At 35.2% G+C, this 12,143-nt stretch overlaps 1 protein-coding gene across 2 annotated transcripts in view; it reads left to right on the top strand.

The window, feature by feature from the left end:
- The window catches only part of TBC1D19 (TBC1 domain family member 19), a gene marked incomplete at both ends in the record, with an annotated part of 49,051 nt that extends 37,058 nt beyond the window's left edge, over nucleotides 1–11,993 (top strand). For both annotated transcript variants that reach the window (XM_080344397.1, XM_080344396.1), the window contains 8 exons: nucleotides 3,243–3,327; nucleotides 3,946–3,990; nucleotides 5,235–5,267; nucleotides 7,589–7,698; nucleotides 8,930–9,021; nucleotides 9,747–9,862; nucleotides 10,851–10,921; nucleotides 11,919–11,993. In XM_080344397.1, coding sequence (XP_080200523.1) covers nucleotides 3,243–3,327; nucleotides 3,946–3,990; nucleotides 5,235–5,267; nucleotides 7,589–7,698; nucleotides 8,930–9,021; nucleotides 9,747–9,862; nucleotides 10,851–10,921; nucleotides 11,919–11,993 — 627 coding nt within the window. The remainder of the gene's footprint in view (nucleotides 1–3,242; nucleotides 3,328–3,945; nucleotides 3,991–5,234; nucleotides 5,268–7,588; nucleotides 7,699–8,929; nucleotides 9,022–9,746; nucleotides 9,863–10,850; nucleotides 10,922–11,918) is intronic.
- Between the last annotated feature and the right edge of the window lie 150 nt (nucleotides 11,994–12,143).

Raw genomic sequence — 12,143 nt, 5'->3', positions numbered from 1 at the left:
TAGTGACAACTCAGGGATATTTATTCACTAAAATATTTATTATACGTGTAGAAGTTTTCCTTGATTTAAGGGTCACATTGTTCTAACATTATCTCTTCATCATGGAATGTGAAAATCTCATTCTTATTTCTGCTTCATTCATTATATAGGCTACTAAAGCATATTAGTTAGTCATAAACTGGCAGTTCCAGTGGACACAATATAATCTCTGAAGGAGCATCAATATGGTATAATATTTTATTTGAAGGCCGTCAGAAATAGATTATGTTCAACATTCCAAATATATAGCACAGTTGAATATTTTAATTTTCATACATCTCTCTTAAGTAAAATAGTTATTAGGGAATGAAAATCATAAAAGGGATTAAATTAGCCTTACTAATCTGAAGGAGAATCACCAAAAATCTTTGAAAAATGAAGTGCCTAGTTTTACCGCAAAAGCTTTGAGGTAAAGAATATCTCAAACTTCTAATTACTGGTTGCCCTAGTTTTGTTTGGTACTTTGTGGTATTCCTCAGACGACTCTTCTAGACGAAAGCTATCCATTTTTAGAATCACAGAATGGGTGGGGTTGGAAGGGGCCTCTGGAGATCATCTAGTCCAGCTCTCCTCCTGAAGCAGGAACACCTAGAGCAGATCGCACAGGAATGTGTCCAGGTGGGTTCTGAATGTCTCCACAGCCTCTCTGGGCAGCCTGTTCCAGTGCCTCCAGCCTGTCCAGGTCTCGCTGAATGGCAGCACAGACTTCTGGTGCATCAACCCTTCCTCCCAGTTTTGTACCATCAGCAAACTTGCTGGGGGTAGGCACTTCATCCAGGTGACTGGTGAACAGGTTGAACAAGGCTGGACCCAGAACTGACCCCTGGAGAAGACCACTGGCCACAGGCCTCCAACCAGGCTCTGCACTGCTGGTCACAGCCCTCTGAGCTCTGCCAACCAGCCAGTTCTTGATAGTTTTCTCTTCCAACCTAATCTGCAAATGCATTGCTGCTGAATGATTTGATTCTGTTGCCCCTGAAAAAATTTAGCAGTGTGAATCACTCTGATATGGAATATTATATATTGATTTTATATGATAACTGGAATTAAATTTGCCTAAATCAAATAGGTAATGAAAATGTTAGTTTAAATCAGATAAATTGTTTCTGTTTGCGCTGGGTTTCTGGTTTTTTTCATGACAAGTTATTGCCTCTGAGTTTTCCAAGTCATCGAGCAGAGTGTGGCATTTGTCTGTGTATTACTTAAAAGATAAAGCATCCATCAAACCCAGAAAATTTAGGCCTAAAATAGCAATGAGGATATTTGGTTGGATTATTGGTACCTCTTTATTAGCATGCATAAGTTTATAATCTCTGTGAAAAACACTGTGAAATGATGTAATTTATTTCCTTTATTATCTTTGCTTTCTTCATCCCAAAGTTTACATGCTTTTATTAGTTCTTTGTAACGATTGAAATAGAATACAGTTACTTTTAATATAGTGATTTATTTGTCATATAAGCTTAGGTTTTGTGGGTTTTTTTTCTTTTTTTTTTTTTTTAGTCCTTTAAATGCTGTGGGTTTATTTTATTTATTATTATAAATATCCAATAGTTTGCCGAAAAAAGGGGTTTGTGACATTGTTTTCTTTAGCATTCTCATTTTTTGTGAATAAGAAAAATAATGCACAAATTATTAAATATGTAAATGCATTATTTCAGGCCAGAAGTTCAGTTTTAACACTTTACTCTTACATCCTACATAATGAATATATGCAAAGAACCTCACCCAGCCATTTTTAGGTACAGTCATAAGTTTGAGCTAGAGTCTGTCTCTTCAAGATGCATAGTCTTAATTTAAAGACTTTCAGATACTGGTACTAGACACTGTATTCCTAAAAAAGGGGGCCTCAAATTAAGGTTACATTCTTTCCCTTATGAGGGAACATAATGTATGTCCTTTCTAAATTAGTTTCTTTTTCTTTCACCTCAGTTAACATATACAAAGAATTACATTTGCCTGTGTATTGTTATTGTCAGCTATATTTTGGCAGCTACAAAAATGATTGTGTATTGTGCAAAAATAATGTTTAGCTTAAACTGTTCAAGATAAAGAAACTATTTATTTTTTAAAAGCTGTTTGTATCTGAGAAATAGTTTTGAGGTTCAAACAAGGAAAAAGTCTCATAATATGACCTTTCCACCAAAAAAAAATTAAAAAGCAGTGTTGTTCAGATGTCACAGTGTTTCAGTTTTGCACGTTTCCTTTTGACAAATGCTGGTATCTGCAAAATGTCTTCAAGAATTAGTTGAAGTAAAAATCCATTCATTTTTATTCACAATAAATTATGTCATGAAACGCCATCTAAAGCATTTCTGCCTTTTACACCTTGGCTACAGGTAAAACAAACGAATGCTTAAAAACCTACAAGAGAGGGTTTAACTTATGCAAAGTCAGCAGCAGGTTGAAGTCTGTCTTACTTCTGCCCTCTTGTGTACATTCTTGATAACGCAATCTTTCGTTGCATGAAAACATGAACATTTTCAAGTACAATCCTAATTATGACAGTTTTTATAACTGCATGTAGGGTGAGAGTCTCTATTGTTATTTTTTTTTCTAGGAATGCTTTCATTATTTAATTTTATACTCAGTTACTGTGAATACTAGATATTTCATTTATGTAACCAATAAAAAATACATTTTACAAAATGCAATGTGCGTTTCACAGCTTATGGATATGAGGTGAACATTTTAATCTGTGCTTTTTGAAAGAACTGAGTATCATGCAATCACTCTGTAAAGCTCCTGGGAATGAAAGCAGATGTAAGGATCAGTCTTCTATATCTGCACACAGGTGGAAATGTAAATGTTTCATTTGCTTATTCACTTACTAGGACTTCCCCAGGTTATAGTAACTGAATAGAAAAGCAACCAAATAGACAGTAAAGCAGGCAGTTGCATGCACAGTCACTAATGATGTGACAGCAGGGGACAGACCCGTGCTGAGAGGCAAAGAGGAGAGTTGGAGAATGGGGATATTTTACTGATAATAAATGAATGTGAAGGCAAAATCATAGCAGGTTCAAAACAAGCCTGGAAATTTGAACAGGAAAGTAAATCAAGTTGGTCAAGAGCTTTCAACCATATTAGCTGTCTTCAATAACATCTAATAGGTGCTCATTAAGGCAGGTCCTTAGGTTTGTTTGACATTGCTTTGTTGATCCAGTAAGTCAGCTGATTCTTATATGCCATCTTTTCTACAGGTATTGCTCTGTTTTTCCCGAGATACATCTGTATTGGAGCACTTTACCTACAGTAGTGCCACCCCACCCAAATCATATATACGAGGTAAAAGGAATTGTTTTAAAAAAGATTGTATGGATTTTTGCTGCAGCATAGATTGTACGGTTTGCTGCAGTAATACAGTATGTGAATTTCCTTTATGTTCATTACACCTAGTAGACTACATTAAAAAGAATGTTAATAAAAACTTAATGTATCTAGTTGACACCTGCACAGATTCCAACAGTTTAGCAGCTGATCACATGAAGACCAGATTGCAATGTCATTCTTTTACTGTAGCTTTCTGTATTCTCCAGAACAGCATGGCAGACGTATCCCCTTAACCTTAATCTCTCATAGAGCTTCACTGTCTTCCAGGTCTGCAGCAAATGCCTTTAGAGATCCTAAGACACACCCCAATAAAATCTCTATAGATAGCATTGCTGAAATCTTCCTCTTCTTTTTTGCTGTTTGTCATCCTCCATTATTGCTGCTGCATTTTACTTTTATATCTGACACCCTACCTGTCTTATTGCATTGCTTGCTTGTTTTAGGCAATAACAAATGGTCAACAAGGTAATTAGTTATTTTTATAATTGTAACTAAGAATCCACCTTTTAAATTTAAATCTTTACACCTTTTAACAGTTTAATGACATCTCAATTGTGGTTTGATGATTCACAGGAAAACTTGGAATGGAAGAGTATGCTGTTTTCTATCCTCCAAATGGTAAGAATTATACTATTGTCTCCTCTAGTGGTAGATTGGGAAGATACAGGATATTTTTCTCAAGTACGTGATAACTTCTATTTCTATTACAAATAATGTTTCACTGTTATTCTGTGAAATTCATTAGTTTAAAGGAATAAGCTGGACTGAAGGTACTCCAAAACCACATTCAGCCTGGTGTTAGTAGTCGCACATGGATTATGTCTGTATGGGTAGGAAGGAGAAGGAAAACAACTTCTGGTGCAGCAGCTTGTGCTCCAGTCTTGTGTCACCACTCGGAGGATCTGAATGATATGTGCTGAAACAGTCTGACCCCAGCTTTTCAGCACTCAACAAACCACACCTTAGAGTCTTTTCCTTTCAAAATTTGCGTTCCTTTAAAAAACTCAGACATAACTAATCTATATAATTTTAAGTTAGTATCATTGCTGTTGGTTTTACTTCAGTTATTAAAAGTTTTTTCAGCTCCTGTTTTAATCATTTAAACCCTTTTCTATTTAATCCTTTCCCTGTTTCTGTGGTGCATTTTTATTTTAAGTTCAAGCTCTTTGCTTTCAAGGCCTTACTTCACCAATCTTAAATCTGCATCACTTGCCTTGTCTTTTACATCTTCTGTGTTCCAGTGGTGTCAATTACAGCACATATTTTTGTTCCCCCTTCTTCCATTTTTGCCTCCACAGTTCTTTGCGGCTTTGGAGCCATGAAGCATTGTTCCTGTGGCCTTTTGCCAAAGCCGCTCCCTCTTAACAGTCTTATATGAAAATGAATGAATGGGAGCTAAGATCTGCTGGAAAAGAGGAGAGAGCTGTCATGATACAACTGCCAAGTCCTATAAATGTTTTGTCTGAGTACTACATGAATTACTAGAGGTCTTGACCTCCTTTTTTCCTGTTCCCTACTTGTCAGTGCATGACATTTACAGGTTGTCATTTATCTGAAATAAGATGCTGATTTCAGCAAAGCTTATACGTAATAACTTAATGGAAATGGAGCTTTACTTGGCTTTCTAGGAACTATAGCATGTGTTCAAGCATGTAGCTGGTTGTACTGAAGTAAGTGATACAGTTCCTGTGCTTAAATATTTACAGGACTGAGATCTAAGACTTAAGGTGCCATAAAAAAGGAAATATTTTATTCCTATAGTAGGCAGAATGCAATTTAGAAACCTGGTGGGAAAATGCTTTTTTTTTAACATGGATACAAAGTAATATAAAAACAAACAAAGAAATGTTTTTGTTTTGTAGGTGTAATTCCTTTTCATGGCTTTTCTATGTATGGTAAGTGTGACTCATAAGCTTCATAACCTTCATAAACCTCAGGACTGCTTTTTATTATATCGCGGTTTAAAGCTGTATGTACTTTTCTGCAACTTTTAAACGTGTGTGTTTTCTATTTCTTTGGGTATGAAGACAGTTGTATATAATTTTAAAAATTCTAGTCTGTTTCTATGTAGTTGTATTACAGCTGACTACCATGTGGGAGTTCCTTCTTTGAGAGCTAGTAGCTGAGCTATACATTTTAATGTATATGAAGAGAGGGATAGTTTGTTGACAGAGTGCTCTTTTCTTGTGTTTCACTTCTGGGTAGACCAAGTTACCTGTGAAAAGAATTCCTAAAAACATGACGTGAGAGGACTGTTGCTGTATCAATTTTCCTAGGACAGGTGTTAAAGAAGCATTAAAGGATAGAATGGTTGCTACTTTACTGCATGGAGGAAAGTTCAAATATCCACAAGATTTCTAGGAAAAGAGCAGAAGAATCTCCTCAGTTCTTTGACATAACAGGGCAGCTGGTGTAGAGAGACTCCAACAATGGGAGAATGTTTGTTGCAGCTTGCCAGTTTTTTTCCTTTGATTTGTCAAAGCTGTTTGTGGCATCACAAGGCAAGCAGATTTTACGGTTATGCTCAAAATGGTACGTTTTGCTAATAAGAATGCTTAATGATCACGCAATCATTAAAACCAGATTATTTAAATAGGAAATGCAAACTTCAACCTGAGTAGGGCATTTAAGTCTTTGAAGTAATTAACAGCTTAGTTGCAGACTCTTCCTTAGGTACTCACCAGGAGGCTTTCACTTCTATGTGAAACCACTTGTCAAAATGTTTGTATTTGACTCTGCCCTTGAGAACAGCATCTCGAACTGTGTGTGAGCTGCTTCCCTCCCTCCTGGCTTCTCTCTTTGCAAGGGCTCAGAATGTGCTGGCAGATAGAAGGAGGAGGGCTGAAACTGGTGTAACTGTGGGTAAGGCAGCTGGGACCAAGCAGAGCACCCTGTCTGTTCCATGCTCTGCTGCTCGGGGAGGAAGTATCTGGGTCCTTATGTAAACCCTATGCGCTTTTACACATTCGCTTACATACCCTTGGACGGTGCCAACTGTCAGGCACTGCTCTGTTATCCCTCTGCCCTTTATGTATATATGCATGCTGCCAGCTCTTCCACCCTCAGTCCTTAAAAACATACACACTAGTAACACCCTCTGCTTTTCTTACGCCTATGTAAATACACATTTCTGTGAACATCTCACCCTACCTTAGCACCCCACCTCTCATACACATATGCCATTATTTTCTACTAAGCCACCTTCTCTGATGTATATATGAAAATAAATTCAAATATGCATACACCCATATATATATATATAAATGTACATACAGTCATGTGCGTATGTATACATATGTATACAGACAAAAGGTATACACATCCCTATCTTTGTGTAAATAAAACTGGAAGGGAAGGTGAATGTAGAGATAGAGGCTATGAGTGTGTTAAAATATAAGCTGTCATCCAGGATGAATGCACCTGTAAAATGAAGCAGTAGAAGCGATGAGTGGACAGATGAAAAGACTGCAAAAAGAGATGTATATAGAACAACTGCCTGTGAAACATGCACTGAATGGATGAGTAGAAATTGAGGGGAACTGCTTATGTTTGTACGACGTGTACGTATAATAGATTTTAGAAATGTAGCCAACTGTTGTTTTGAATCAGGTATATTAAGAGACTTCTAAATAGTACAGTACTGAATGCCTGTGTTTTTGAGATCTTACAAGAAATAATCAGGTCTCTATCAATCAGTTGTACTTATGTAATGTTATTGTGGCAACCAAAAGCTATTTTTTTATATATTTTCATCTTCATAACACCCATCTTGAAGCGGTGAACTTATTCCAGTCTTACAAATGGGGAACCAATTTGGAGATGGTCACTGGCCCAAGAGCACATTGGGAGTTATAGATGGTTTAATTAAAAACTTCTGCTGTTCAACATATCATTGCCCTACACCCCAGAGAAGCTATTCGTAAAGTGTATTTCTTATGCTTAGGAAGCCAGCACTGTAGTAAGCAGGTTCTAATTAGTTTAGATTATTGAAATATATAGAACTATTACCCAGAATGTGTTATACTCCCTTTCTTAACTTTTTATGTCAAGTGATAGACTCTACTGTAGAATTTCTCTTTCTAAATAATTTGTTTAGCATTGGTTTTGTAAATTGTACTACTATAAATTACTTTTCCTTATACTTCATGCACTTAATCATTGAGCTCTTTTAGCAGTTTACGGTGTTGAATCGATTATAATTTTTTTATCCTTTCAGTTGCTCCCCTCTGCTTTCTGTACCATGAACCTTCCAGATTGTATCAGATATTCCGTGAGATGTACGTGAGATTTTTCTTCAGGCTCCATTCCATCTCTTCTCATGCCTCTGTAAGTTCATCAGGAATGAAAACTCACTTGATATTCAGTTTGCTATGGAACAATAATATACATTGGTGTGATTTTGTATGCAATTGAAATATGTATGTACTTCAGGCAAGCTTGAAAAGAATATTAGGTAACTCCAATTTGGATATTTTTGTCTTCTGTGTCAATGTTAGTTGTTGCTATATAATATCATATATTCTAAAACAGTACAGTTCTCATTTTATGAGGGATTTTTTTTTTTTTTTGAGAATCAAGTCTTTCCTGTAATAGGTTTCTTAGTTCAAGAAGTCACATAAATATGTACTTGCTTTCATTTTTATCAATAACATGTAAGTGCACACAGTGTAGTGTTTTCTGGCGTAGAGGAACTAAAATATAGTCATAGATCTACAGGTACTGTTTCAGTGATTTCAAGTGAATGCCTGTTTCTTTAACTCAATTATCTTTGTGTGATAGCACATGCTTTTTAGCACTAGTAGATGAATTTAAATAATTTGCTTCTGTTTATGACCAGGAACAGCTGTCTTGAATGTAAGACAGTTGTAGAAATTTGCTTATCTTCTATTTTTGAAGAATAAAACATAGTAAATTTTTTTTTCTCCTTCACAAAATGCTGAATAGTTACATTGATTTTTGAAAAAAATTCCTGATTGAAAGAAAATCCTTTCCTTTATATAGCATTTCAAGGCTGTGCATTGTGCTTTCAGTCATTAATAGCAGGGAAACCGGTCAGACAGGAATCTTTTGATTTTCATGGTAATTTTTAAAACAAATTTTGAAATGTGTTTGCATTTAACTTTTTGTAATTATCCCCATTACTGCTTGTTTCTAGTTATCAGAGATATATTATTTGTCACATCCTCTTATTTTTAGTGTATGTATAGTGTAACTGAGTTCTATTTCATGAAAGGGGAACTATGTCAAGTAGGTCATATTATAATAACCTGCTAACTACTTAGACCCTGACATACAAATACCATAAGTAACTTACAGCTGAAATGAACTATGAAAATGTGTTATGTTGCTAATATATAGAATCGTAGGAGTAAGGCTCTAGTGACTGAAGGTATTAGAGCTGCTTGTGTCTTGCTTACATGAGCTGTATATTATTAATGTATCACTAATAGTGTTTTATGACTTGAATTAAAAGTTAGTGCATACTTAAATGCTGATACTGTTTTCTCAGATTTGACAGATGAGTGTTAGTATTCAGGGTGTGATCTTGTTTCACTAGGGCATTGTGTCATTGTGCTTGCTGTTCGAGACTCTTCTACAAACCCATCTGCCCCAGCTCTTTTATCACCTTCGAGAAATCGGGGCTCAGCCGTAAGTACTTCTTTCTGACTGGCTAAAAATGTTGCACATTCATTTTCTGAAAATGCTTTTCTGTAGTATTTTAGTTTAAAAGCTATGGGAAATTATTCAAAAGTGCATTTTTCCTTGAAAGTCAATTGCAGTCCTTTCTCTAACATGCATATGTGTGCTTTATGCATTTCTACTACACGTTCTATGAAGAAGAGAGGAGAATTGCTCTGTGAGAAATGCTGCATTATTCAGTTAAGTTTCAGTTATTCAAGTCAGATCTGATGGAACTAAATGATTTATTTTCTGGGGGAGAGAAGACACGGAGGTACGTTAGTTACAGCAGGAGCTACCAGAAGGGGAGAGAGCGCAAGGGGCTGTCATTCTATAGTGCACTCACGGCACCAAGTGCAATAGAACCTGAAAATCTTACTGTTATAACTGGTATCCATCTTAAAAGCAGAAGGATGAAACATTGGGGGTGATAATGGCTGCAGATCCGTCTAATGTGCTTGTTCGGTCGGAATATTTTTATACTAATAGTACTTTGTCAAACAAGATGTTAAATAGTTTTCTCATGGTTGTTGCAAAGGGAAACATTGATTGCTAATGCAGCAAGAGAAAAAATGGCTATTCTTCCTGGAAAAGAAATACAGAAGAATAGTAAAATATTTTCAGTTTATAGAGGATTTGTCTAATAATTATGGGATACAGAAATATAATAACTATTATTTATCACTTGTTTGCAGGCTACGAATTTCATTTAAATGGCTGGTACGGGCATTTTCTGGTTATTTAGCAACAGATCAGCTCTTGCTTCTGTGGGACAGAATCCTGGGATACAACTCTCTAGAAATTCTTGCTGGTAATAGAATTATTTTTACAAAACGTTTTAAGTCCAGGTGGATGTAAGGCAGATACATGTTAACTTGAGTATGTTTTGTGACAAGAAGAAAATAGTTGCTCTTTGAATGTTGAAAGCAGATTACTTACATGTCAGAGAGTATAACTTTCGGAAAACTAGAATTGCATAAATACTAAATGTCTAACAAAACCATGTGAGGTATTTTTTGTTATGACAGTACTCAAAAAATACCAAGTGCTCTGTAGATAGAACATAGGATGTTCTCTCAGCTTCAGCAGTAACAGTAAATTAGATTATTGCCTTTCACAAAATGCAAGGTTTATGTTGCTCATTTATGGCAAGTACTTCTTCAGTACTTAGAGCAGCTGAGAATTCCCCAGATTTTGCTGGATTTCTTCTTTCACAGCCCCATCTTTTAAAAGACTTTGAATGTTTTGTACTGATTTTTTTTAAAAGGAAATTCTGTGCTAAGTTTTATGCAAAGTTTTAGATGGGGGTTCTAAGGAAGGACATGTATCTTCAGTTGGGTCAGATTTTAAAAACAAAGTAGGTGAATAGAAGAGAAGAAAAAAAATTTTGGTTCTATTTGTGCATGTAAAACAGCTGTGTAGAGAGATACAATTATATAAGATAAAACAAATGAACTTTGATTAGTATTATATAATATTCATGATTGAAATACTGCTATTTCAATAAATTAAGATTATTGGCTTAGAAACAAACTAATTGTAAATCACCCTGTCCCTTGAATTAAAAAGCTAGTCATATAAAGCATTTTCAATCAGACTTTCCTGAAAGAATGTTGTGGTTTTCCTATCCTTTTAAAGAACAGCGAAAGAAACTCAAACACAGCCATACATCATTGTATATTATTCTTCAGAATCAAAATAATTACTCTAAGGGAGTTAGAATTGGTGTTTTACATCGAGAATAATTCTAACCAGTAATTAACAGGTCAGCAACTTAAATATTGGGCATTTTCTTTCAGTCTTGGCAGCTGCCGTGTTTGCTTTCCGAGCAGTCAACCTGATGGAGGTGACATCACTGGCTGCAGCTGAAGTAAGGATAAGTTTCAGTCAGAGGAGATTGAAATAGTTTCTGATGCTTTGCCAACAAGAGTAACTTAAGCTTCACATGGCACATAGTACATAGTGCAAATCTTTCTGCCTGAATTCTTCCTTAGATAAAAAACTAAGGAAACTGCCAACATGCAGTGCATAATATTGCTTTTCTGGAGTAAAAAGAAATAAAGGAGTATATATTTTACAGAAATGCAATGTTATAAAATTACTTCGTACAATCTGATCTTTTTACTATTTTTATATATAATTTATGTGAGTGGGATTTCAAAATATTGTGGAGGTTTGTCTCTTTTTTCTCGGTCCATTTTAATGTAGTTGCTTATGTGCTTTTTGATATTACAAAAATTTTGCAAAATTATTGTTGTCAATGTTGAATCTGAAATTTTACTGTGAGTGCTGTCATTTTACAGCTGGGAAATGAAGGAAAAGAGGTAATTAAGATGAAGATTATTATTGTTTATCTCTACCAATTTGTTAAAATATGTTTTTTCCGAAAAACCTGGTGATGTGTTTTTTTCAAACTTTGAGTGCTTGTGATGACTCTTTTTTTTGTTGTTTTTAAACATACTTTCATGAGAAGACTTTGACTATTTGAGTCATTACATCGGACTTAACTTCACAAGTACTAGCCAAGCCACAGGATAAGGATTCTTAATTCCCAATTATTTTTAGAAGCAAGTTGAAATGTTAGACCCCTTATTCACCCATGATGCCATGTGTATTTGAAGGCTAATGGCTAAAATAAAGTTACTTGGTTTATATACATAAACATATGCTTTTTCTTTGAAATATTAAAATGAAGAATAATACAATAAGGCACTAACGTAAAACAGCATATTTTGTTTCTAGTCAGGTCTGAATCTACTTATTGTTAGTATTGTAGTATTTGAAAGTTTTTCTGACTTTTTGTCTTGGTTTAAAGAAATTTGATTTAAATGTCAGGTTTAACAAGCCTTTTTGTTGTTTTATCCTAGGCTGTCCTTGCTGACCTGTCAACCCTGAAAGTTATGCCTCTTCTTCAAATCTTCTTGTTTGCTACTGTCACTTGATCTGCTTCAACAATACTGGTACCACAGTTCCAGTCTTTCTTAAGAAGCCTAATCAACTATGCAATGTCTGCATAAAACCAAAATTAAGCTGTATGTATACTACTAATTTAGAAATCATGACCTAAAAATTTCTGAACTGAGAACAATAAC

The sequence above is a fragment of the Nesoenas mayeri genome, assembly GCF_963082525.1.
Source record: "Nesoenas mayeri genome assembly, chromosome: 4".
In the NCBI taxonomy this organism is placed as follows: Eukaryota; Metazoa; Chordata; class Aves; order Columbiformes; family Columbidae; genus Nesoenas; species Nesoenas mayeri.
Note: the sequence above shows the minus strand (reverse complement) of the source record. Positions and strands in the feature narration are given on the sequence as shown.